At 39.1% G+C, this 23,452-nt stretch overlaps 1 protein-coding gene and 1 long non-coding RNA gene across 12 annotated transcripts in view; one reads left to right on the top strand and one right to left on the bottom strand.

Annotated features, from left to right (window-relative positions):
* Positions 1 to 23,452, bottom strand: part of foxp2 (forkhead box P2) — a 105,117-nt gene that overhangs the window by 53,073 nt on the left and 28,592 nt on the right. For 3 of the 11 annotated variants that reach the window (XM_089127132.1, XM_039667923.2, XM_039667926.2), the window contains exon 4: positions 6,330 to 6,507. The exons of 1 other annotated variant lie outside the window; for it this stretch is intronic. In XM_089127132.1, the coding sequence (XP_088983258.1) occupies positions 6,330 to 6,497 (168 nt within the window). In that variant the 5' untranslated portion in view covers positions 6,498 to 6,507. Of the gene's footprint in view, positions 1 to 6,329; positions 6,508 to 9,809; positions 9,828 to 13,119; positions 13,657 to 14,117; positions 14,296 to 23,452 lie in introns of those variants that run through there. 7 more of the 11 variants (XM_089127131.1, XM_039667922.2, XM_039667925.2 and 4 more) reach the window with 5 other exon arrangements.
* LOC120476781 (uncharacterized) lies at positions 13,774 to 16,506 on the top strand. Its single transcript, XR_005622264.2, has 3 exons — positions 13,774 to 13,958; positions 14,906 to 15,114; positions 15,698 to 16,506. It is a non-coding gene; the product is annotated as an uncharacterized LOC120476781 (long non-coding RNA).

Raw genomic sequence — 23,452 nt, 5'->3', positions numbered from 1 at the left:
AAAATCCTGCCTCTTGGTTGTCAGCTTAAGATGCCGGGCATCTGCATATGTGAGCTTTTTAAGCTCTGTTAAATGGTTTGTGGTGTCATAGGCTGTCAGAGATACTGGGAGGATGAGGTTCAGGATGCTCCAGTTTCCTCTCCATGTTTTTATTGAGTTTGAGTTCAAGATGACTCTAAAAGATTCCTTTCTCCGAATGACCTGCCTCAGAACATATAATGTTCGGTTCACTGCTCTGTTCGCCACACAAGGTTTGGGCAATGAACTAGACTACCCATAAGCACCTGCTCCACATTCTTAAAACAGTTTTTTGATGGCATAATCCACAGTGAAAATACGTCACTTTTGTCTCTGGTGGAGGCTTCTGCCCTGAGGGCTGTTATAGATTTCAGTGCTATTAAATTCCACAGGCAGGGCTGTTAGGAAACATCAAAACAGTAGGAAATGAGATGTGAAGTGGTCATTGATCTTGACCGACCGACTGCTGGAGTTTTATTTACACACAGAGGTTAACGTAATTGCTAAACACAAGCGGCTGGTCAGAGTTGTGGCCTAATGGTTAGTGGTTAGCCCCTGTGCTAACACATTGAGCAGTGGTGCCCGGTTGGGGTCAAGGGAGTTTGAATCCGGGAAATGTCATTTCTTAATAACCCACTAGCCTTCACCCTTCTCCACTCTTGAATCAATAAAGAGGTATCAAATTAAATAAAAAAATATAAATAGTATACCATACAAGTACACCATAAATAGTATACCATACAAGTAGAGTACTTATACATGTTAAAGTGGCCCTACAGGGCCAGATTTGAGGAACCCTGATATAAAGTATAAAATAAAAAATATAGGGCTGTCAAACGATTAATCGCGATTAACCGCATCCAAAATAAAAAAATGTGTTTACATAATATATGTGGGTGCACTGTGAATAATTATTTTCTATATATAAATACACACACATTCTTATATTTAAGAAATATTTTCATGCACATAGATTTATATATAATTTATATTATATATAAATATTTTATATTTAAAATATATTTTTTTCCTAAATATACATACATGTGTGTATTTATATACAAAATAATTATACACGGTGCACCCACATATAGTATGTAAACACAAACTTTTATTTTGGATGCGATTAATCGCGATTAATTGTTTGACAGCCCTAAAAAAATATATGACAAAAATGCATAAAAAGTATAAATACACCATCAAGTATAAAATATAGTATAAGATTAATAACGTATAAAATAACATAAAACAATTTAAAGAATCAAATAAGCATATAAAATACGTATATTTCAACATGACATAAGCACTATAAACTATACACATAAAACAATTCTCGTTTGTAGCCTAAATGTGCAGACATGGCTTATTGAATTTATAACTGTAAGGCTGAAGGTGTGTGTTTCGCCCCCATGACGCTACTAGGGCCGCCCAAGCTTGAGCAATGTTCATGAGTGTTTGTTTCCAGCACATTTCACTCTGTTCCTTTCTCTCGCTATCCCTCCTCCTCATCCTGTCCCTCGCTCGATCTCTCTTTCAAAGCCACGGATTGACATTTCGCCCGGTCTCTAGAGACGCCGATGGGAAATGGAGTTACTACTGCAGGCACACTGTAATTTCCATACAGCCACATGTTATGTGGCCTAAACACAAGTGACCACTCCAGGATCTGAGTCTGTGGCGATAATAGAATAATGCCTGCTGTTGTCTGGGGAGGCACATCAGTCACGGCGAGGCTTATATCTTGCAGTGTCATCGCGAGAGGCGGCACGCCTCTATATGTCAAAGCTCGACGTCTACAATGTTCGCTGATAGTGAAATGGCACCGTAAAACACAACAGCAAGCCATCGAGAGTGCATAAAACACATTTGTATTTTGTTTCTAGCGATGATGAGAGCTTTATGAAAGGTGGCTCTGGTGAAACAGTATGTGTGTGTGTGTGTGTGTTATTTACACTCTGTAGTGGAGGAGTCTCAGGCCGGTGTGATAAAGCTAATGAGCTTCTTTGTGCTGGAGTGTAAATGAGACAGTCACCTCGCTTTCGCTATCTGCACGGTAGAGACTCCAGGGGTGATTACTGCTTTAAATTATGCTCAAGGGCAAAGTGTTATTTGCATCAGAGGGGCTTTTATTTGGCTGATGAGCGGCGAAAGCCGTCATCACCCTGCCTGAAGATGTTGCACTCGCAGCTCCCGGTGGACGGTGGGGGAGACGGGCTGTTTGTGTGGCGTCTTCGCGTTACTTTGTTACTTTCCCCTCCTGAATGACAGTCAATGGACCCCTAGAGACGCCTCCTCCCACCTCTTCTGAACGCATGCATGTGTGTTAATGTGTTTGTGGGGTGATGATGGAGTCAGACTCATTGAATATCAATTAGCACACTAGTTTTCCTCTGTTGTGATTCCGTTCATGGTCTATTGTGGGGTATTTTCCAGGTGTTTTCTAGCAAAATAAGTCCTTTTTAGATCATTTGTTTTCCGTGGTCACCCCCTCCCTCCTCCCCAAGTGGTTCCCTCAACTGCGACACTACCTCCAATTTCATTTGCTCTTAAACCTGAAGAAGACGGGGAAAATATGGCTGACACTGGCTGTCAGGCGTCTCATCTTAAATTCTCCTCAAGCTAAAATGTCGGGTTAATTGCTGTCATTTTTACATCGGGCCAGCGACTTACACACCGCTTCCTGTAACAATTGCTGTTAGCAGAGGAAAAATATATAAAATGAAAAGTGTCCTGTGCATCTGGACACACCACTCATAAATGCATGGAAGTGTGGCTAATAAAAATCACAAAAAACAACAGAGAAAAATTACTGCAGAATTCTAATGGATGAAGGTGAAATAAATTAAAATGACGCTTTTTTTTTCTTTTTTTTTTTACTTATCCTCTCCAGACAGGAAGTTCATTTTTTAGAGTATGGCTAACCACACTATAAATATATACGATCGCAGATTATTAAACCAGGACAATCATCTAGACGGTCCATTATATCATATCACATTATCTACAGATCAATGCAAACCTTCTTGTATACATGCACTACTATTAATATAACAACATTAAAAGCTCATTTAACAACAGCCCACAATCAATGAAGTCCATGTCCTTGGCAACCATTCTCGTCACAAACACTAATTCCATTAAAAAGGTTCTTATTACAAAAAATAGCTAAAACACACCATAAAAGTTCATGCTTAATTGTGCAAATCCTGGATTTAGTGCCTTAATCAATAATGAAAATTGAAAGGAAAATAAATAATAATATTAATAATTCACGGGTGTTTTTTTCCTTAGTAAGAAAGTTTGGCAATGCACAAAAACATTACTAATACTTATTTTTAATTGGAATCTGTCATCTTTCTCTAACACACATTATTAGGCAGATGTGTAGTAGGAATTCTCTGACTGTGGCGTGTGTGAGAGGGAACTGTGCAGGAAGTGTGTGAAGTTAACAGCACCTGGCCTCCCTTTAAAAAGCCTCCCGAGGCCTGTTAGCTGGCCCACTCATTTCAATGTGTCTGTCTGTGCTCTCTCGCTCGCTCTCTGTACGTGAAACATTGTCACTCTCTCCACTGTCTCTATGGTACTTATCTCTCCTCTCTTCACTCTTTCTGCTTACACTGCCCTTTTCTTCCACTCTTAGTGCGAATTATCTACAGACAGATAACACAAAATTTATTCAAGTAAAATCCAGCTGTACAGGAATAATATTACTAACTTTTATTACAAATTATTAACAATAACTTTCGTACAAATGAAATTTTACTATTCAATCTTTTTTTAATAACGTTATTTGTTATTGTTAAACTATTTAAGACTATTAGCAAGTAGTAACATACAAATTTAATTTTACAATTTATTGATTTAATATAACAGTATGTGTTATTGTTTAACTATTTATGACTATTAGCTATTGTTTAACTAATAAGTAATACTATTATAATAATAAACAACTTTAATACTATTGTTAGATGCTTTCGTATTGTGATGCTTAATCTAATCTAATGTTGCGATATAAAAGCTATTTAAAAATAATTTTTTTTAGTTATACATATATTTATATTATATACATTTATATTTATAATAATAATAATACTTTTTTACTATTTCTAATTCTGTTTGTTTACTTAATAATAAAATAAAACTTAACAATATTAAATACTGTTAAAAAGTAATAATAATTAAAACAATGATGATGATTATTGATAAACTACTACTATTAATAATATTAATAATATTAATAATAATAATAATGATACTTAGATTAGATGCTTCTGAATTGTACAGGCTTTGTACAGTAGCCAGCACAAGACTCATTTATTAATTTGTGAAATAATTTATATGAATTTACATTTTTGTAATTTATTTTGTAATAATAATTTAGATTTATACAAATTAAAAAGTCAATACCCAATTTATATTTGTATACTGTAAATTGTACTGTTATATAAATGTATATTAACATGACAATTTTTTACATTTTTAATTGTTTATGTTTACAGTATTATGAAATATATAAATATATAAAAATATATGTTATATAAAACATCTATTTTACATTCATTTTAAATTACAATAAGTAATTCAAAATTATTAGATTTATTTATATTTAAGTCTGTTTATAATATATTTATTATAACAAATAAATGCATATCTATTTATTTTTAATATACACATTTAAAATGAATATAAAACTAAAATATAAAATATAAATATTTCAATAGGTTTAAAATAATAATAATAATAAAAAAATCATCATCATCAACTACTAACAATTCACAAATCTGAACTATAATCAATAACGTCTTTGATACAAGTTTCCAAAAACACGTTTGAAGAGCACACCGTTAACCACAAAACACTGCTCATCTCGATCTCGCACACAGTGAAGAGTGCAGGTTAAAACAGAAGTCAGTAATGAGAAAGCGGGGGGATTGACCCCAATCAGACACGTGTGTGAGACACACACAGAGAGAGAGAGACGGCCAGTGTGATGATGAATGGGAGATGGGGGTGCTGTTGTAATCACCAGCTGGAGAGGGTGGCCGGGAGGGGGGTGTTCCAGGGGCCCACAAAGAGCCGCGGGACACACTTCACTCTGCTACACTGATCCTGTCTTACCCACAGGCTCATGGGCTGCTTTCAGCTGCTGGCAACAGGACTGAGCCACTCACACACACACACACACTCACTCACACTGTAATTTAATAGCTATAAACTTCAATATGAAACAAATACAAGCTTATTAAGGACAATCAGGCACACACACTCACACAGGCACACACACACAAACAAACAAACAAACAAACAAACAAACACACATACTTGTCATTTAATACCTATAAACTTCAAGATGAAACAAATACAAGCTTATTTAGAACATTGAAATCAGGCACACACACACACAGGCACACACACACAAACACAAACACACACACACATACACTGTCATTTAACAGCCATAAACTTCAAAATGAAACGAATACAAGCTTATTTAGAATAATTACATCTAAATTAAAAAAAGTCTAAAAATATGTATTACAAACTAAAATTCTAAATATAACCAAGAAATAAAAACAAACTTTTTTATTGGCGTTCTTTAAGCATTTTTTGAATATAACAACTCACATGACGACCAAAGTGTTGAAAAAGTAATTGAAATCCTTGAAAATCATACAAATAATGACTGAGGATTCACAAATTCTGTTTTCACAGACACAGTGACACACTCGAGAGTGAATAAGTGAACACACACACACACACACACACTCCACACACCGCCCGCAGACTCTCCCTGAGCTCAGCCTGACCTCACGCTGCTCTTTTGGTGAGCTGTCAGACCCATCATTCACCGCACCGAGACGCACGCATATACATCAACACACAACACTTCTGCTTTTACAAGTCAAAAATAATCAAGCACGCATTGATAATGCATATGCAGACAGAAATACAACACGCATTGGTCAGTTGAGCTTTCCGGAGATGCCTGGCAGCCCATACAAGGAGGAGGCCCTCTAGTGGCCACAAAACAAAGACACACAGTACTCGGGCACACTTCTCCAACAGATTCACCAACAACACTGCCCAGATTTCTTCACAAAGTCTACAAATGACATCCGAAAACTGACCACCACGATAACTAAGAAATAAAAGTCCAGTTCCAGTGTAAATGCACACAACTGAAGGGTGTCAGTCAAATAGCAGCCTGCTGAGTCTAGTGTGAAGCCTGTGAGAGAGGGGGGAGAGAGAGAGAGAGAGAGAGAGAGCGAGCGTGGCGGATGACAACGGACGGGGGGAGAGACGTAACTTACCTGCTGTTGTTGCAGATGCAGCAGCTCGACTGCGCTTACTTCACCGCTCGTCTCCCCACTTGATCTTCCATCTCTACTGCCAGCATCTAATTGGCTGCTTAGGCTGCTCATTCCATTTTGACTCATTGAACTGTTGCTTATTGTCTCATTGGCCGACTCCTGCATCATGACTTAATACCTAGAAGTGATTAAGAGGCACCGGTTAAGGCTCTTGTTACAATCCCCTTTAAAAAAAGGGGGGGTAAAAAAAGAAAAATGGGGGCGAAAAAAAAAAAAAAAAAGCTTTCCATTATCAACCCCTGCTCCCTTTGCAAATTAAAGCATTTAAAGGGGGGAGGGGGTGGAATTATGCATTCACTGTGTAAATGAAGCAATACAAAGAGATGCACGATTGCACGTTTCTTCCTGCCTTTTATTTTATATTTCCCTTAATGAATGCTTTTTTGAATTGTGTTTTTTTTTTTTGCATTTCGACCATCCCACACAGATAAACATCACAAATGGAGTTTAAATATAAATTATAGGCACATGTTTGAAATATCCCATGGTTGTTTTTTTCCCCCTCTTAAAATATCCCCGTTGCGTCTCGACTGAACGGAGTTGCTTAATGACGCACAGCTAATCATGCAAAATTAAAATTTGGTACAGGAGGTGTGGGGAGAAGAGGGGGAATTACAAATCACATGCTTCTGTACTGTGATGAACGATATAATGGTCTTTTCTTTTAGCTGGAGCAAAATAAAAATCGCCTGCTAGTCAAATGAGGAGGAATAAAAAAAAAAAAATCTTCTGTCACATATAGGGTAGTTCTGTTCTGTTCTTTCCCTCCCTTTTATTTTAATCACATACTCAAATATTCATTACTTCCGTATATTTAGTGGCGTCCGCCGAGCGCAATTAAAATTCAAACAGAGCAAAAATCGTCAATTTTTTTACCCAGGCAAATAAATGAAAAGATATTAAATTAATTTTCACTGGCATCTATTGGAAATCAAAACAGAGGAGAGTGGTGGATGCAAAAAAAAAAAAAAAAAATCACGAATATCACTAATGATTGTGCTAAAACAGCATAAATTATGCATATTACCTCTTCTCTGGTAATAAATGTTTTATCATTTTCCCTGCATAAATGTTGTGTACGTTCACATGGACCCTGGCAAGATCTGTAATAAAAGAACCGTCCGACCCAACAAACTCAATTCAAGGTGTGTTCTGCATAGCTAATACACCCACAAGAGCCTTAATACACACACACACACACACAGAGACACCCGATCTCCTCCGTCATTCACAGATTCATCGAACCCCCCTCCTCTCTTCCCCTCACACATTTTGTTTCTCTCAGAAAATGATGACAGGCCGTCTCATATTTCAGCGCATTCAAACATAAACAATATTAATTACGCTAACGCACAATAAAATATCCCTAATCTCGTGTAATGTTTAGAGGGGATTCGTTTTTCCTGCAACACTTTCATTTATTTCCCTGACAGCTCCGCCATCCTTCTTTCCACAGATTAAACACATCAATTTTGTCACCTGCTACGTACGGACAATTAGCAGCGATCTTTGAACGAGAGCGTACAGTAACTCGACAGCCGAGCCACGGGGAAAAAAAAGAAAGAAGAACGCCGCTAATCAAACGCACGACACAACAAAGACACAGTCTTCTAATCCACGGCTGCTTTTCAGATCAGCGAATTACATTTTAACGGCTCGGCTCGCGTTTTATGACGCAAAAAGATTGTACATTTATTTAGAAAGTACACCACTGGTCAAAGAAGTGCAGAAGATTAACAGACAAGGAGAAAGAGAGAAAGAAGCAGACACACACACACACACACACACACAGTGTGAGTGCTGACGAATCTCTCCTGAAGAAACACAAAGCTGCCGTAGAGATTAGGCGACTAATAAGTATTCAAATTAGGCATAAATTTTACATGCCCAATGTTTAAAATATTCAGAGAAGGGCCTCTTGATTGCCTTTACGCGAATTTTATGAACAACGTAATGGAGTGTTTTTTAATGCCACAATGAAGGAGACTAAAAAAGTAAGGCATGAGTTTAGGACACTAATTAAAATTACATTTCGGATCACCGTAATCCCGGTTTTCACTCTAGAAAATCAAATATGACTTCTATGAAAAGACAACCTGATTATTCCCACATGTTTTGAATTAACCAAAGAACAGATTACATTTTGATGTAGGCTACAAAAATCTTTTTCACTTCAAATTTGGTTTTGCGTTTAATGACGCGGAATACTGATCCTGTCATTATAGAAACACACATTATTAACACTGTATCCTCTAAATCCACATGATCCACAACTGGCGTGTAGGTGTCTAACCGAACGTAATGCTCATGCAGATGTATGCAAAGTGTATTCAGAGAGATCAGGTGCTGCTTTAACCTTAATGACAGCGGTGAGATAAATTAATTAGCCATCTGAAGGCAGCATCCAAATCTGCCAATTACAATGTCAATTAGAAACACATCCTCGCTCGCGATCATGGCGCGGACGCGAGGAGGGTGGGTGCGTGAGTGAAGTCTAGTACGGGACTGTACCGCAAGCACCCAAAGTCAGTCTTCATTCTATTGCGTGACCCTCGTTTCTCCGTCTCTGACCCTTGAGATCGAACGCCTGTCACTTCTACAACACACTTGGTTTTCCATAAAAACCCACTGGGGTCGAGGGTTTGTGCTATTGGAACAATATTTACAGCCCTCGCCGTCCTCCTAGTGTGGAAAAGCTCCGGTCCATTTGACACCGGAAAAATTGGACGAGCCCTAAAACACATTTCAGTGAGTCGCTGTGATAAACACACAGCTTGTGAGCCGTTATTACCCGTATCATCTTGATAACAGTCATAATCTAAAGGAAAATCTGTATTCGGGAAGGTGTATAAAAACCAAATCGCTCCATTTCTGGAATAAAAGATGTTATTTGGATCTTTTTTGTGTGTGCTTTAAACGCTGTAACAGTACCAGGCGTGCGATTCCTTTCTGGCTGTGCAAATGTTTGCTCTCGAATCGTAGGCTGTGCAAATCTGTCCTTTCCATCAGGTGAAAAATCCCAGACAGGATCCTGACAACACATTCAAGGGCTACGCCTGTGATTTCGGGTGGGTGGGTAAGCAAAGAAAGGTGTGGGTAGAGAAAGCCACAAATATAGCCCAGATGTTTCTCATACACACACACTCCTCCTCATGAAGGAGTAAAGTTACTCATGCTTGTTTGAGCTGATCTGATTTTACAACCGCGAATGTTGCCTCATTATCAAACGCAGCACCCTTCTTATCGGGGCTCGGATATCAATTCTAAGTTGGCGCTCGGAAACCGCGGGACGTTTTATACAAGTCGCTGAAAAGGGGCACCAGAGGCTGCAACTGTGACATTAACACACACACACACACACACAGAGAGAAATCATCCACTTCATTTTCCCCCTCCCCTGATAGGACGAGCAGAACAGACCTGAAAAAGAGCTTGATGATTATTTCAGGGAGGCATAGGAAAGGCAGACTCTGTGATCCAAGAAGACTAGTCATTATCAGTGCATTGCTCAGGTGCCCAGAATCCTAACATTGCAAGGAAAAAAAAATACAAAAAAATTACATTTCACAGTCTGCTAGCTTCACTCGCTCTGATTCAGTTAAGATATGGATACCATTTAAAATAATCACAAATTCTGTGCTCCACTGAAATTAATTCATCATTGCCATAAGTTACAACGCATACAAAATAAAGCAGCGCGGCGCTCCACTATTCTCAATATTTAACAGTCGGGAATGCTTAATAAATCAAAATGGCAGATTTCAAAAAGTTGGAATTTCAGCACGTGACATGGAGGATATGATCATTAAACACCTAAAAAAACATGCAGTCTTAAAGTGAAACAACGCATGCCAGCAGTCCTTTTTGGCCGTATAGCGTTAATGACTCTCCTCTAAAGCTGAATGTAATATTACAGACCCCCTCTTCTCAGTCAGAGGGATTTCAAAGTGATTCACAATGGACGAGATTACGGAGTAAAAAAGAGCAGGAGGGAAATCATATTTATACCACGAGTTCAAAAAATGAAAAGGGAGGATGAATACATCGCTTTTCAGGATTAATAGTATGCAAAGTAAGCGAATCAAGTGTTGTTATCGGTGGTAAAATGAGAACACATTCAAGAAATAAAAGATAAATAGACCGGCTGTGATTCGATTCAATGTTCAGAACTTAATTCTGGGCTATTGACATTAAAAGAAGGAGACTGAGGGGACAAAAATTCAACACACACAGTTCATAAATGCTAAACACAACAAAGCCGGAGATTCGGTTCAGATTTTTCCAGCGCTTCCAAAAAGAAAAAAAAAAAAAAAAAAAGGGAAAGTGAGTGTTTCAAGTCTTTCCATTTGATTCAAATTTTACCCAGCAAGCACCTCCCTCTCCGAACGTGGGTGACAAGACAGTGACGCTGGTATCTCATCAAGCAGTCCCTGCGCTTGCATTTTGGGTAATTTCTTTAATTAACTCAACCCACCTAATCACCAGTAATTGACCTATAAAAGTAGGAGGCCCCATTGTCTGCTCCAATCGGAGACAGTCTCTCCCTCACTATTTATCCGTCTTCTTTCACTATTTACCTGCTTCAAAACGCATATTTCATTTCATTTGGTGCCGCAATTATCCTTCGTGACACCGGCTGCGTGCGGGGCGAGATTAAAAGGCTCGGGGTGGAGGGGGCAAGCGTGCTCGCCCCTGCCCGGGACACGCGGCCGCGTTAACGACCGGGACGGCCGCCACACAGACACCGACTCAGAGAGACATAGCTCATGGTGACGTTTCCACTTATTTGAGGCTGATTAGGGTCATTATGTCCCACTGCTCTGATTTATGTTGTCATTCTTTCGGCCTGGTCCTGCATCGATAGATCTTAATGAATTGGTAAATAAGGGTGAAGATTACACTTGACAACACCGCAACATTTCTCATTCATACCCGACAAGATTTATGTAACCAATTAGGGCGGTAACAGGCGAGATTGGTCGAGAGAAAAATAATCTTTCCCGAGGAAAATTACCCAGAGTCTAAAACCTCGACAAAATAGATAATGGGCAGTCTTTAAGGGAGACTTAGTCACAGAGCGAGAGCCTGGGCTGAAGGGTTCTCAGAAGTGCGTTTAAAGAGGGAAGCGGCTCTTGTAGGACTTTCAAATTGATTTTTTTTTTTTTTTCTTAAAAATTCAACCGGAGCACGCACACACATACACACACGCACTAACTAATCAGCCGCCATCTGCATGTCCAAACCAGAGGCCATGAAATCAATGGATTAAAAATTAACCTCTCACCAACAAAGAAGCACTTTGATGTGCAAATGTGAACTCAAGGAGGTAGATTGCAAACTAGTACAATGCACATAAGAGAGAGAGAGAGAGAAAAATATAATACAAATCAATCGTTTCTCCATGACTTCACTGTGTGATGATGCCTCGACTGAAGAAATCATTTGCATTTTACAATAGTCTGGTATTTCAATTATTTAATTTACATCTGTGCGGTGTGAGAGTAACCAGTCGACTCATTTCGCATTAAAATATCAGATAAAAAAGGCCGATCATCAATGAGCGCAGACAGGCCGAGGAGGACCCGGAGGGACGTGGGAGAACAGAGGGAGGAAAACGAGAGTGATGCTGCCGTCGTCTCCCTTCAAGCACATGCAAATAAGGCTGTGATGCTTAACTGCATCATTTATGGGGATAATAGCGGCATCATCATTACGGGACTCAAATTAAATTACATCACAATTAGCATAACAAAGTGATTGGTTAAACTTTCAAAACAAATAACCGCCTCGGCTAATGAGCGATGTTAATTGGCATGGGCTCTTTCTGAAAAAAAAAAAAAATAATAATGTAGGAATTAAAAAAAAAAAAAATTCATATTGTTTGTTGTTTTCTTTTTTTATTTATTTTTTGAGAGGGCATGAAAAAAAAAGTGAATTTGCATAATAATAATTAAAAAAAAACACCAAATATGCAAGCTATTACAATCAAACTCTCAATGTAAATTCTCCATATGTAGTACTAATCACCCAGCTCATTATGCATCAGAGTATTAAATAATAAAGAAGACAACGTCCACATTCCAGCACAAAGCCATATAAAAACTTAATAATATGCTCACAATAGCCCAATAGTCAGCGTCGCTCACCCTTATGAATATTTAAGTAAACAAATTGTCTGCCCGCCTTTGCTAGGGATAATTAGTACTCGAGGGCTAATCATTTGACTGACCCCACCTCCAAAATGGGACAGGCTCGTTGAAGTTTTAGGAGACTGAAAACTTAACTCTTTCAAATAAAAAAAAATACACACATAAAACTAATTACTATCTTACATTTATAAGCCTGCTAAAAATTCCAATAGCTGCTCACAAAAATATTTAATTGCAAATACACAGAAAAAAAACAAAAACATAAAAAGCACTCAAATGATTTAATTTCCCATCAGCACACTATAAACTCCACAAACACTTCACTTCAAATAGGCAAAGTCAAATCACATGAGAAACACACACACACACCTTACGGCACGCGCACACACACCCACACATAACCACATTCATTATCGTCATTGCCATTATCACCAGCAATTAACCCACAGATGAAAGCAGCCCACAAACCAAGCCGGAGAACGCCTTGAGGAATGAAAAGTCCCGATGGATGGGTGAAAGTAGGAAAGCATGGATGGATGGATGGATGGATGGATGGATAGAGGAAAAGGTGGTTTTATTACCTGCAGGTGAGCAGTGTGGTACGGCAAGCTGGACAGGGTGTTTCGCGGAGAGTCGTGCATCACGGGGAAGAGCGTGCGATTATCAGTGTCATCACTCCAACTGTGTTTATACAGACTCGCATCATAAACAAGCGCCTCTTTGGCCCCGTCCCTCACGCGTCGCTCATGCATACTTAAATCGGCAGTGCACCCATTAAAAAAAACGACCCCTATCTCCTGACAATTATTCCTTCATCTCCACTTGTCACCAAGCAATTACGACAGCGCGCAGACAGGGCCCAATAGGAGACGCGGGGCTTTGGGAAGCCGAGCGACCGGCCGGGAACGAATGAAAAAAGTGCCTAAAATGGAAATGTGTCGCCCCGACCCGGAGCTTTTCTGCCTTTTGTGACGCACTGGAAATACTGGCATCATTAGCATTACATCTCTCAAAATTCTCCAAAAATGCCACTGTGCTTCCTCTTAAAATGCTCTTCAAAAAAGTGTTACTCTCCCTCTTTTTCTTTCTTTCTTTCTTTCTTTAAAAAAAAGGAAGTCTTTCGTCTTGCTGACTGAGTTGCTGAGTGAAAGAAGCGAGTGTGTGCGAGTGTGTGTGTGTGTGTGTGTGTATGTGTGTGTGACCATGCGCACCAGCGTCTGAGCGCTCCCTCACAGCCTGCGCGCGGAGCCGGGGACTCGGATCGCTCTCCGCCAGACGCCTCTCGCTGCTCTCATTTGAGCGCGCGGCTCACCACACACGCACACACTTTCTTTTCCTCCTGCGTTCGGACTCCAACCGAGAGGGGATTTAACACACGCGGCCAGCTGTGGAGGACGTCCAGAGCCTCTAAAAACGCAAGGTACGTGTTCCTGCCTTTTCTAAAAATTCATGAGATTAGCAAGCATGTGACCTTCTCAAAGACGGGGGGCGACGCAAGTCTGCAAACAAACTAAGCTTAGTGTTTTCTAAAATAAAAACCACAACACTCTCAGCCAGGAAAAAACAAAAATTAACCTACCTTTTGAGAAACGACACGCAATCCCACTCCCCGAAGGTAGAGGCATTTGAAGATATTCTTAGAAGCCTTAAAGCATTAACTTGCATCAAATATGAGGAATAGGATGCCACTGGTAGGCAACAGCATCAGAGCAAGAAAAAAATAGGAGGGGGGGAGTGGGGAGTGGGGGTACGAAGAACGAAAGAAAGAAAAAACTAGCTGACGTTCACTGTCAAAGCCATCATTAGAGAACTATTTACAGCGGTATTTATGTGAGCAGCGCAAAGCGCCTCTTGCTCGATCACGTCCGAGAAACCCGTGGCATTTTTACGCCTGTAATTAAAACAAATCAAGCAGACCTCTGATTGTTTTGGCACCCGAGGACTAAACGTACACAAAAATCAGCGGTTTGATTGTCAGGGTGGGGAGGTGTGTGTGCGTGTGTGTGTGTGCACTTTTCGCCGTGTTTCCTTCTTTTTCCTTTCGAGATGGATGATAGGGCTACTTTAGCAAGTTGAGTGATAGTGTGGTGGAAATAATAAATAAATATGCCTGCTGCTTTCCTTATTAGGTCAAACTAACCCCAAAAAAGTCCTTACGAGGGAACTATTTGAGCGAGGAGGGAGAAAAAGCTTGGAAACCACTTTGCAAATTTGCCTTTACGGATGTCAATCGAGATTATTTGCACTATGTACTGCCTGTTGTCAAAACCACAAAATCTTTCGCTTTGGTATCTGTGGTATTGTCAACGACTGAACTAATGGTGTTTGTCAACCCCTTCTCTCGTTCCCTCACCCCGCATGCCACAGATGTTTCTCCTAGCAGTTCCCGCAGACAGGAATCCGCTCGCAGAGACGAGAGCCGCGCTCTCCCCCAGGAGAGCAGCACAAAGGCCAGTCTGCACGCGGCAGATGCAAAATCGAGTCCATCTGCTGCAGGCTTCCCATCGCCTCATGGAGATTGAAAAGTGAGGGTCGTTGGGAAGCGTTCGCGTTGACGTCGCTGGAACCAGCTGTTGGTAAACGGGGCAGATTTTAAGTACAAAAGACTGACGTTGATGCTTTTTGCACTGAAAATGGACTAAACGGTTCCATATTTCAAGCTGCTGGTAAAATCAATTACCTCATATACAAGTGTAGAAGGTCACACGTCACGCGTGTCGTTTTAAATGTTGTGAACAATCCAGCCAAGCCAAGCATGACAAATTTATTTAGTTAAATAAAAAAAAACTAAACCCAAGCCTCAAGTCGCACATCATCTATTTAACTGTATTATATCGTTAGAAACTATTGAGCTCGAGCCAAAAGGCCACTCCAGACCAGAGCAAACGCTCAATGAGGAAGTGTAAAAGGTGTCTCTGGCAGGCATGGAAGGCCTCCAGATCTCGGCGTCACCACATGAATCACGTCTTACGCGTCATATTATTTATATTTCGGCTCAATCGCTAAGGGCAACATCGCGCCCTAACCTTCACTTCACGAGACAAACAGGCCGATTTAGCTTTTAGCGCTTGATAGCAGTTCTCAGTTCTCCTATCAGGTTTTATTCTGTCCGTCTCTCACTTAACTCTCTCTCTCTTTACTCCCCTCCTCATTTCACAGGGATTTGGACTGCAAGGTCAATGAGGACAAACAATTCCAGCAGCGTCTCTCGAGCGCGTGCAGAAGAAAGTGTCGTTTGAGGGGGGATGGACTCGATGGCAGAATTGGTGTCTCTGAGCGCTGGCATCATTTCCATGGCAACCCCTCGAACTATTAATTTTCAATTAAAGCAGACACAAAACGTCCTGCCCCGAGACTAGGGAAGGTGTCAAGAGCACACTGGGGGGAAACCAGGGCTTTTTTGGGAGCAAGTGACACTATTGGGCTTGTTCATAGCGACAAAAATCACACCACTGAGCATCTAAGCACTGCTTTTATTTCACAATCACACCAGTTACAACACCAAAAACCACTGAAACTCATGCATGCTAATATTAGCAATTGATAAGATAATAATTGAACATGCTAGCATTATCATCTCTATTATGTCCCTTGACTGTTTAACAGAGGTGTTACCTCCCCCTTGTGTCAGTTTTAAAATCTGACAGGATTGTCAATTGCAATAAAAGCTTATGGTTACAATTTATGCAGAACTTTAAGTAAATATTGTGCACCAACCTAATTTGCGGCCATTCAATTGTACTAGAAAGTTGGGATCACTAGAAATATAATTTATAGAAATCGAGTTAACATGCATGAACTCCACTATGTTTGTCCACGTGTGGAGATGATCCAAATTAATCCTGAAATGTGACCATCTGTACAATCACATTATCATGGTCACAAATTTGAATATTTAATGAGTGACCTATATATATATATATATATATATATATATATATATAGCGATTTATCGCATCCAAAATAAAAGTTTGTGTTTACATAATATATGTGGGTGCACTGTGTATAATTATTTTATATATATATAAATACACACACATGCATGTATATTTAAGAAGAAAAATATCATTTATATATAAAATATTTATATTTATATATAATATAAATTATATATAAATCTACACACAGTATATACATGAAAATATTTCTTAAATATACATGCATGTATATTTAAGAAAAAAAATATCATTTATATATAAAATATTTATATTTATATATAATATAAATTATATATAAATCTACACACAGTATATACATGAAAATATTTCTTAAATATACATGCATGTATATTTAAGAAAAAAATATCATTTATATATAAAATATTTATATTTATATATAATATAAATGATATATAAATCTACGCAGTATATACATGAAAATATTTCTTAAATATACATGCATGTGTGTGTATTTATATATATAAAATAATTATACACCCACATATATTATGTAAACACAAACTTTTATTTTGGATGCGATTAATTGCGATGAATCGTTTGACAGCCCTAATATATATACATATTTATCTTTTTTTTTATTCTTTCAAAAATGCAAAACTTAGATTAGATTTTTAATTCCATGCATTTTCAGTGTGACCTTATAAACCTCACAGTATATGGGTATTATATCAGCCACCCTGCTCTAGATATCAGCATCAGCCCATGAAAGACTCCAACCGGTTGACCACCACTAAAGACTGAGCTAACAGCAGATTACGCTGAGCTAGTGTGCACTCACTGAGAGTCTGATGTGTGTTTCAGGCCTCACAGAAAGGCCGGCAGCATTAAAGCTGTTCTCTGGCTGGAGAGTTATCCACTTGAGCTCATCTCCGCCTCCGATCCATTCGGCTGATGACTGAGCCTTTGCAACGCACTTGACTCTTGTAAACAGCCCTAATAAACTCTCAGCTGTGAGTCTGCATGTATACAGAAAATATACATGCACGGGATTTAAACAAAAGGAACGCTGTAAATTCAAGTCCCTAATGAGTCAATAACCACCTGCTTGGTCAACTAACAGAAGTTTTAGTTCCCCCTTGTGTCAAAATCAACAAACAGCATGACCAATGTATAAAGCATTACCTATATGCACCCATTGACCATCCTGGCATGTACAAAACAGAAATAGATCATCCGCTATTATTTATAGGTGATACTCATATAATTACTTGTAATTATGCATAGTGTTATTAACATGTAACTACGTCCATGTTCAAATAAAGTCTTACCTATTTGTTTTTCAAAAAAAAAAATGCTTATTTCAGGTTTTAGCTCAAGAATGTTGCATCTGTGGTGATTCTTACCATTTCTCAAGGCAAGAAAATCACAGCTCGATTACCATGACTTGATCTATCCATACCCCAATTCTCTTTTTAAGAGACAAAACGTAAAGAAAAAACAGAGATTAATGGTAAACTCATAAGACCGGCCTCTCTTCATCTTAATGACGCTCTTCATCGCCGATCGATATGACCTGAAATGGACCATTAGAGCACAATGATTATATAACAGGCAGCTAAACATTATAATATACTGTACTTAAGTGCCGCGGTATCCATGGCAACCTCCTTTCGCCTTGCATGGCGGAACCTTAATGAAGTCCTATTAAGTAGCCTATAATGATAGTGTCCAAATGTATTTGCATATATACTTCAGTAGGCAAGGGAGGGGGGGATGCAGCAAAGCTCAACAATCACAAGAGCGCAAGATAAGATGTTGCGTTTAATCCACAGCATTACTCTGAAAATAACAACCCCGAGTCTCAAAGAGCTCAGAGTCGTAACGCACATCAAAATAAGCTGCTATCTGCGCCGGTAAATAGTGGCACCTCCATTAAAAAGCTAATTAAGCTCGGGGGCCAGGAGCGAGGCGGGGGCCGGCTTCATCCCTGTGCAGGATTCCTCACATGTGACTTTCATTTGCGACGCTGGCCGGACGCCCGACAGGACATCCCAGAGAGAGTGTTTGCTCGACTCAATATCAACAGGCGCGGCGAGCGGCCCTGCCTTCGGTTCCTATTGAAAACAAACCAGTCCGCACTCATCAACGCACAGAACCGGCAGCCGATGTTCTCGCTTTCTCCGTTTAATGATACCTGCTCCACTCTAGCATCTGTAGGGAGGATTGAAGTACACGTTTCAGTGGAGAAATAAAAGAGATCGAAATGACAGAAGTCAGACAGTTCAAGCTGACCGGCCACTTCAAACAGAAAGCCCCGCAGAACGAGACAGACACTCCAGGTTAAATTGGCTCTTCTGTGTCTACCCTTAAAATGTGGGCTTCTTCAAAAGCGCATTTGAATTAGATGAGTTGATGAAATCAAAGACTTGACTGTGTGGGTAAATTTATACAAGCAAGTGCAGCTCACAGCAGTTTACCTGTTATGCGGCAGGTTGGCGGCAGATGAAAGCAAACTGAATGGCAGCCGACTTCCTCTCTCGCTCGAGAGATATTATCATACTGTAAAGGCTGTAATTTGTATTAGCGTGGCATTGTTGGAGATACGCAGGTAATGGGTATTTGATGCGCTCCGAGCTGCCAAACTTGTAATAAGATGAAAGGCAACACGACAAGCACTCGACGATGACCACGTTTGTCAACATGACAACAAAAAAACAATCATACATTTCGTTTTTTAGACTCTTAAACAACTCAAAAGATTAAAGACGGGAGAAAAAAACAGTAACGCAAAATAAAGAAAACTAGGTCTTTTGTACATTTCGTGTTTTTCGTCATGTCTAAAAACAGTCATACTTTTGAATTTTAGACTTCTAAACAACTCAAAAGGGGGTTAAAAACATATTATGGTGACGGAAAAATAAAGAAAACAGTTTTGGCAATAAATTTAACACGTTTGTCAACAAGACAAAGATAAACAAACAATCCCTCTAAAACCGATTATGCCTTTGTTTTAGTTTTTTTAAGACTCAAACAACTCGAAAGATAAGAGACGTCTTTGTAACAAAAAATAAAGAAAACAATATGTTTTATAAATGGTTTTACACAAATACATTTAACACAACGAGCGTATCTATTATTAGCTATTTTTATAACACTAAAGAAATTTGCTCAGTCTGCGTAATTCTTTAAGGCCTGTTCACACCGGGACGAATTTCGCGTGCGTTATTTCTCGACGTTTAACGCCTTGTGACAAAACAAAAGGCGCCAATGTGAGTGTGCACACCGACGCGTAAAACGCCACGCGTAAAAGCGTAATTTTTTTAAAAACCGTCAAAAAACTAACCGACCAATGAGATTGCCCCTTTTGCTCATGTGTTAGGAGCTGAAGTTACAGTAAAACACAACTTGGGGGCGCTCAAACACAAAACGGTCTTGCCGAGCACATACGCAACAGAGAAGAAGATCTACGCCAAGTAGCGTCGCCGTCTACACTGCCGGGAAGAATTAAGACGAGGAAGATGCGAGGCGAGATGAATGTAGAGCTGCTGTTCTCGTTGGTGTTAGAACATAAAGAACTATGTGACAAACGCGACAGCGACTACAAACATCTCGATAAAAGAAAACTGATATGGAGTGGTGTTGCAGAGCAAATTGGTGCCATCTAATGTCAGGGAATGAATTTGCATGTTCACTCGGCTCATCGACAGCGAAAATCGCGTGGGTGTGAAAACAAAAAAACACGTGCTGATATTCGTCCCGGTGTGTACGGGCCTTTATTCTTCAAATTAAAACACATAAAGTTAGCTAATAAGTAACTACTAAAATACAAAGTATCATGGAGAAAATCCTGGAATGTTTTCATCAAAAACCTTAATTTCTTTTCGACTGAAGAAAGAAAGACATGGACATCTTGGATGACATGGGGGTGAGTAAATTATCAGCAAAAGTTTTTTTAAAAGTGAACTACTCCTTTAATAGAGATGCTTATAAATGGTCTTAGTCTGTTAAATTTGCTATTTGAGGACAGGGTAGGTAATTTGTTCCAGATTTTTTTTTTTTTTTCACATCCTGTGAGGGTAATCGCTAAGTTTAGTGGTCTAAATCTATTTATACTGTATTTCGTCTGTGGAAGGTGTAAAATGTTCGCCCAATCATTGAATTCGGTCCGAATGTGTGGCTTTAGAGGCGCTCTGAAGGGAGGGTTTGGGATCTTATGATTTCAAAGCTAGCCTCTAGGAAAACAGGACCTTTAAAGTGTACAAATTCAAAAATCAGATCACAGATACTCCAAACATTCTTTTATGAAATCACAAAGATGGGGGGAAAGAAAAACCATGATAAAAAGCAGCAGAAAACTTAGACATACAGTATCTTAGCTATTCTCACATTACACCAGAACCCAAACATAGCATGAGCTACATCCAATCCAGAGGTTTGATTCTATTCAATCAGACAGCAAATTACTTAAAAAAGCGAAAAAGAATTAATACGGGAAAATGGAATCTCACCAAAGAATAATAAACTCATTATAAGGACATTTTAAACTTAACCGTTCTTCATGCCACAGCTAATTTAAACCTAATTTTTACTAGCCACTAATTCAGTGGGGGCGGGGATAGGAATTACATCTGGAGGTAATTCGCTGAATGGAGGCTAGCCAAATAAAAAAAAAAATATATATGAGAGAAAGAGGTCCAGATTTGGCTGGGGGCGGGGGGGGGGGGGGGGGGGGGTTGTCTCTGAAATTGCTGAATGTCTTCACAGGTCAGAGAGGTGTTACTGCGGGAGAATCAGACAGAGACACTGAAGTCCTGATAAAGGCACCCGGTCCCAGATGATCTGACTCCAGAGAGAGGTGGCAGCCCTGTTTGGACTAGACGGTCTCACCCCACCACTGATATTTAAAACATCTCATGCTGGATCACACGCCTGAACATCTGTGTCAACACATGACAAAATCTGAAGCAGCGAAAAGTTGTTTGGGTGCATCAGACAGCCTGAGAACGCAACTCCCAACCACAAATCTGAGACAAATGGGTGTTTCTTCAACTACAAGTGCTTTTATGGCCAAAAGTTTGATCTTTATTAACACAGATTTCTTTGTTTTATGAAGGTTACATTAAAACTTTTAAAAACAAGATTGCTTATAGACCCAAACTTTAAATGTTTATATTATTAATATTATAGTGAAGTTACGACTGCATCACTAGCATCCTTTCCATCACAATTAATAATTAAAAAACAGTATACTAATGTACTTAGAGTCATTTTTAATCAAGCAATCAATCTGTTAAATTATACAAAAAGTGTGAAAATGTTATTTACACTGTAACCCTGATATTAACCAGTCAAAATTAACCAAATATAAAGAGTTTATTTCACTCAAATATTACTGAAAGTCATTGTAATTAATCGAAAAAAGTTAAGTGAACTCAATATATGATTATGTGAAGCTGAACTTAAACTAAATGAGTGCAACAGAGTTCTAGTTCCCAGTATGCTTTGCATCAGACTGCATACTGAGAATACATGTGTGTGTTTTGCACAAGATTAATAGGTTAACCTAAATAATGATTAATTGGTTAGGTTGAAGATGGACAGCAACATTTCAAGATTATTGCTTAACCGCATACACTGTAAAAACTAATATTCTTGATTTGTTATCACAACTTTTTATCTTCCGTCAAATCAACTTAGTAAATGAATGTTGTTCAGATAGCATAATATTTGGAGTATCTATTTTTTAAACCAATCCCCTTTGTTGTACTAACTAATTTTTTTTTTATTTCAATGAACTCAAAAAGTTAATGCAACTAGGTAACTTGCTTCAGTTAAACCAACAATATTTTTTTACAGTATGCTATCAAACTACTCGTACTTAAATGAGGCAACTGAATACCTAATTGTTTTAGTTCTGCCAACTTACTAGGGTTTAGGCTGTAATTGTGTGCATGCATGATACATAAAAGCTGGATGACTTAAATTAAGCTAAACAAGATGGATTTCTAAATGAAAACCAAACAAATATTTTCACTACAAAAAGCTAAGTGAAGCTGGAAATGACATTTGTTGCTTAAGAAAAAAACGTCCTATATTGAGAGTGTGTGCAAAGTTAAAGAAATACCCACATATTGAACATTAACAACCTGTGAACAATCAGGCAGGCTCCATGAATAGTTCAGAAACCCAACAAAGACTCAATGTGAAGGACTAAGACTCAACGGTCTCGTTTGTTGGCACGGCAGATACACGTCGGAGGGGTGGGAGAAAATGAAAAGATGGACTCCAATAATCTATAGTGAAAAGTGACTAAAAGAAGACATTTACATTCGACACAGACCCTGACGGCCCCCTCCTCAATCCCAACTACCCCCCGTGTCCTCTTGAACAGAAAATGTGTTTTCCAAATGAAAATAAACTGAGGCCGGCCAGTTCGAAGCAGTTAAATTCAGGAATATGAGATCAAATAAAGACTCCTGTGGCGGCTGAAAAGAGAAATGAAATCGCTTCTGAGGAGAGATGTACCGGGTAATAAAATCACTCCTTTATATCTTCCTAAACGGCACATGTTCCTGTGGAGTGGTGGAGCTTTGGCCCGCTCGGTCAAAGACAGTATGCAAGTGGCAATTTTTACTTCCTGAAGATCTCCCTACCGATATCCTTCTTCAGTCTTGCGCTCTGCAATTTTGGCAGAAATGGCAAACTCTTTTAACGTCGAGTTTGAGGAAAACTTTCGGCCAGAATTGCTTTAACAACACACGGTGAGCGAGAACTCCATATTCCATTAGCCGAGCATAACTGGAGGTCGTAATCAGGTGCTCCGACGACCCGTTTCCATTATGGCGGGAATGGAGGATGAATACTTGCTCTTGATTGGATGCAGTCAATACAGTGCAGAGTGCAAACAAAAAAACACCACAGGAACAACCACTTCTCTCTGAATCGCTTCAATTCATCCGCCAGTCCATTGACGGCGGAATTACGGTGCATTACCAAAAACATGTAATTGATTTGC

Source organism: Pimephales promelas, chromosome 24 (assembly GCF_988280905.1).
Source record: "Pimephales promelas chromosome 24, fPimPro1.hap1.1, whole genome shotgun sequence".
NCBI lineage: Eukaryota > Metazoa > Chordata > Actinopteri > Cypriniformes > Leuciscidae > Pimephales > Pimephales promelas.
The sequence above is the reverse complement of the archived record's forward strand: the minus strand, read 5'-3'. Positions and strand labels throughout refer to the sequence as shown.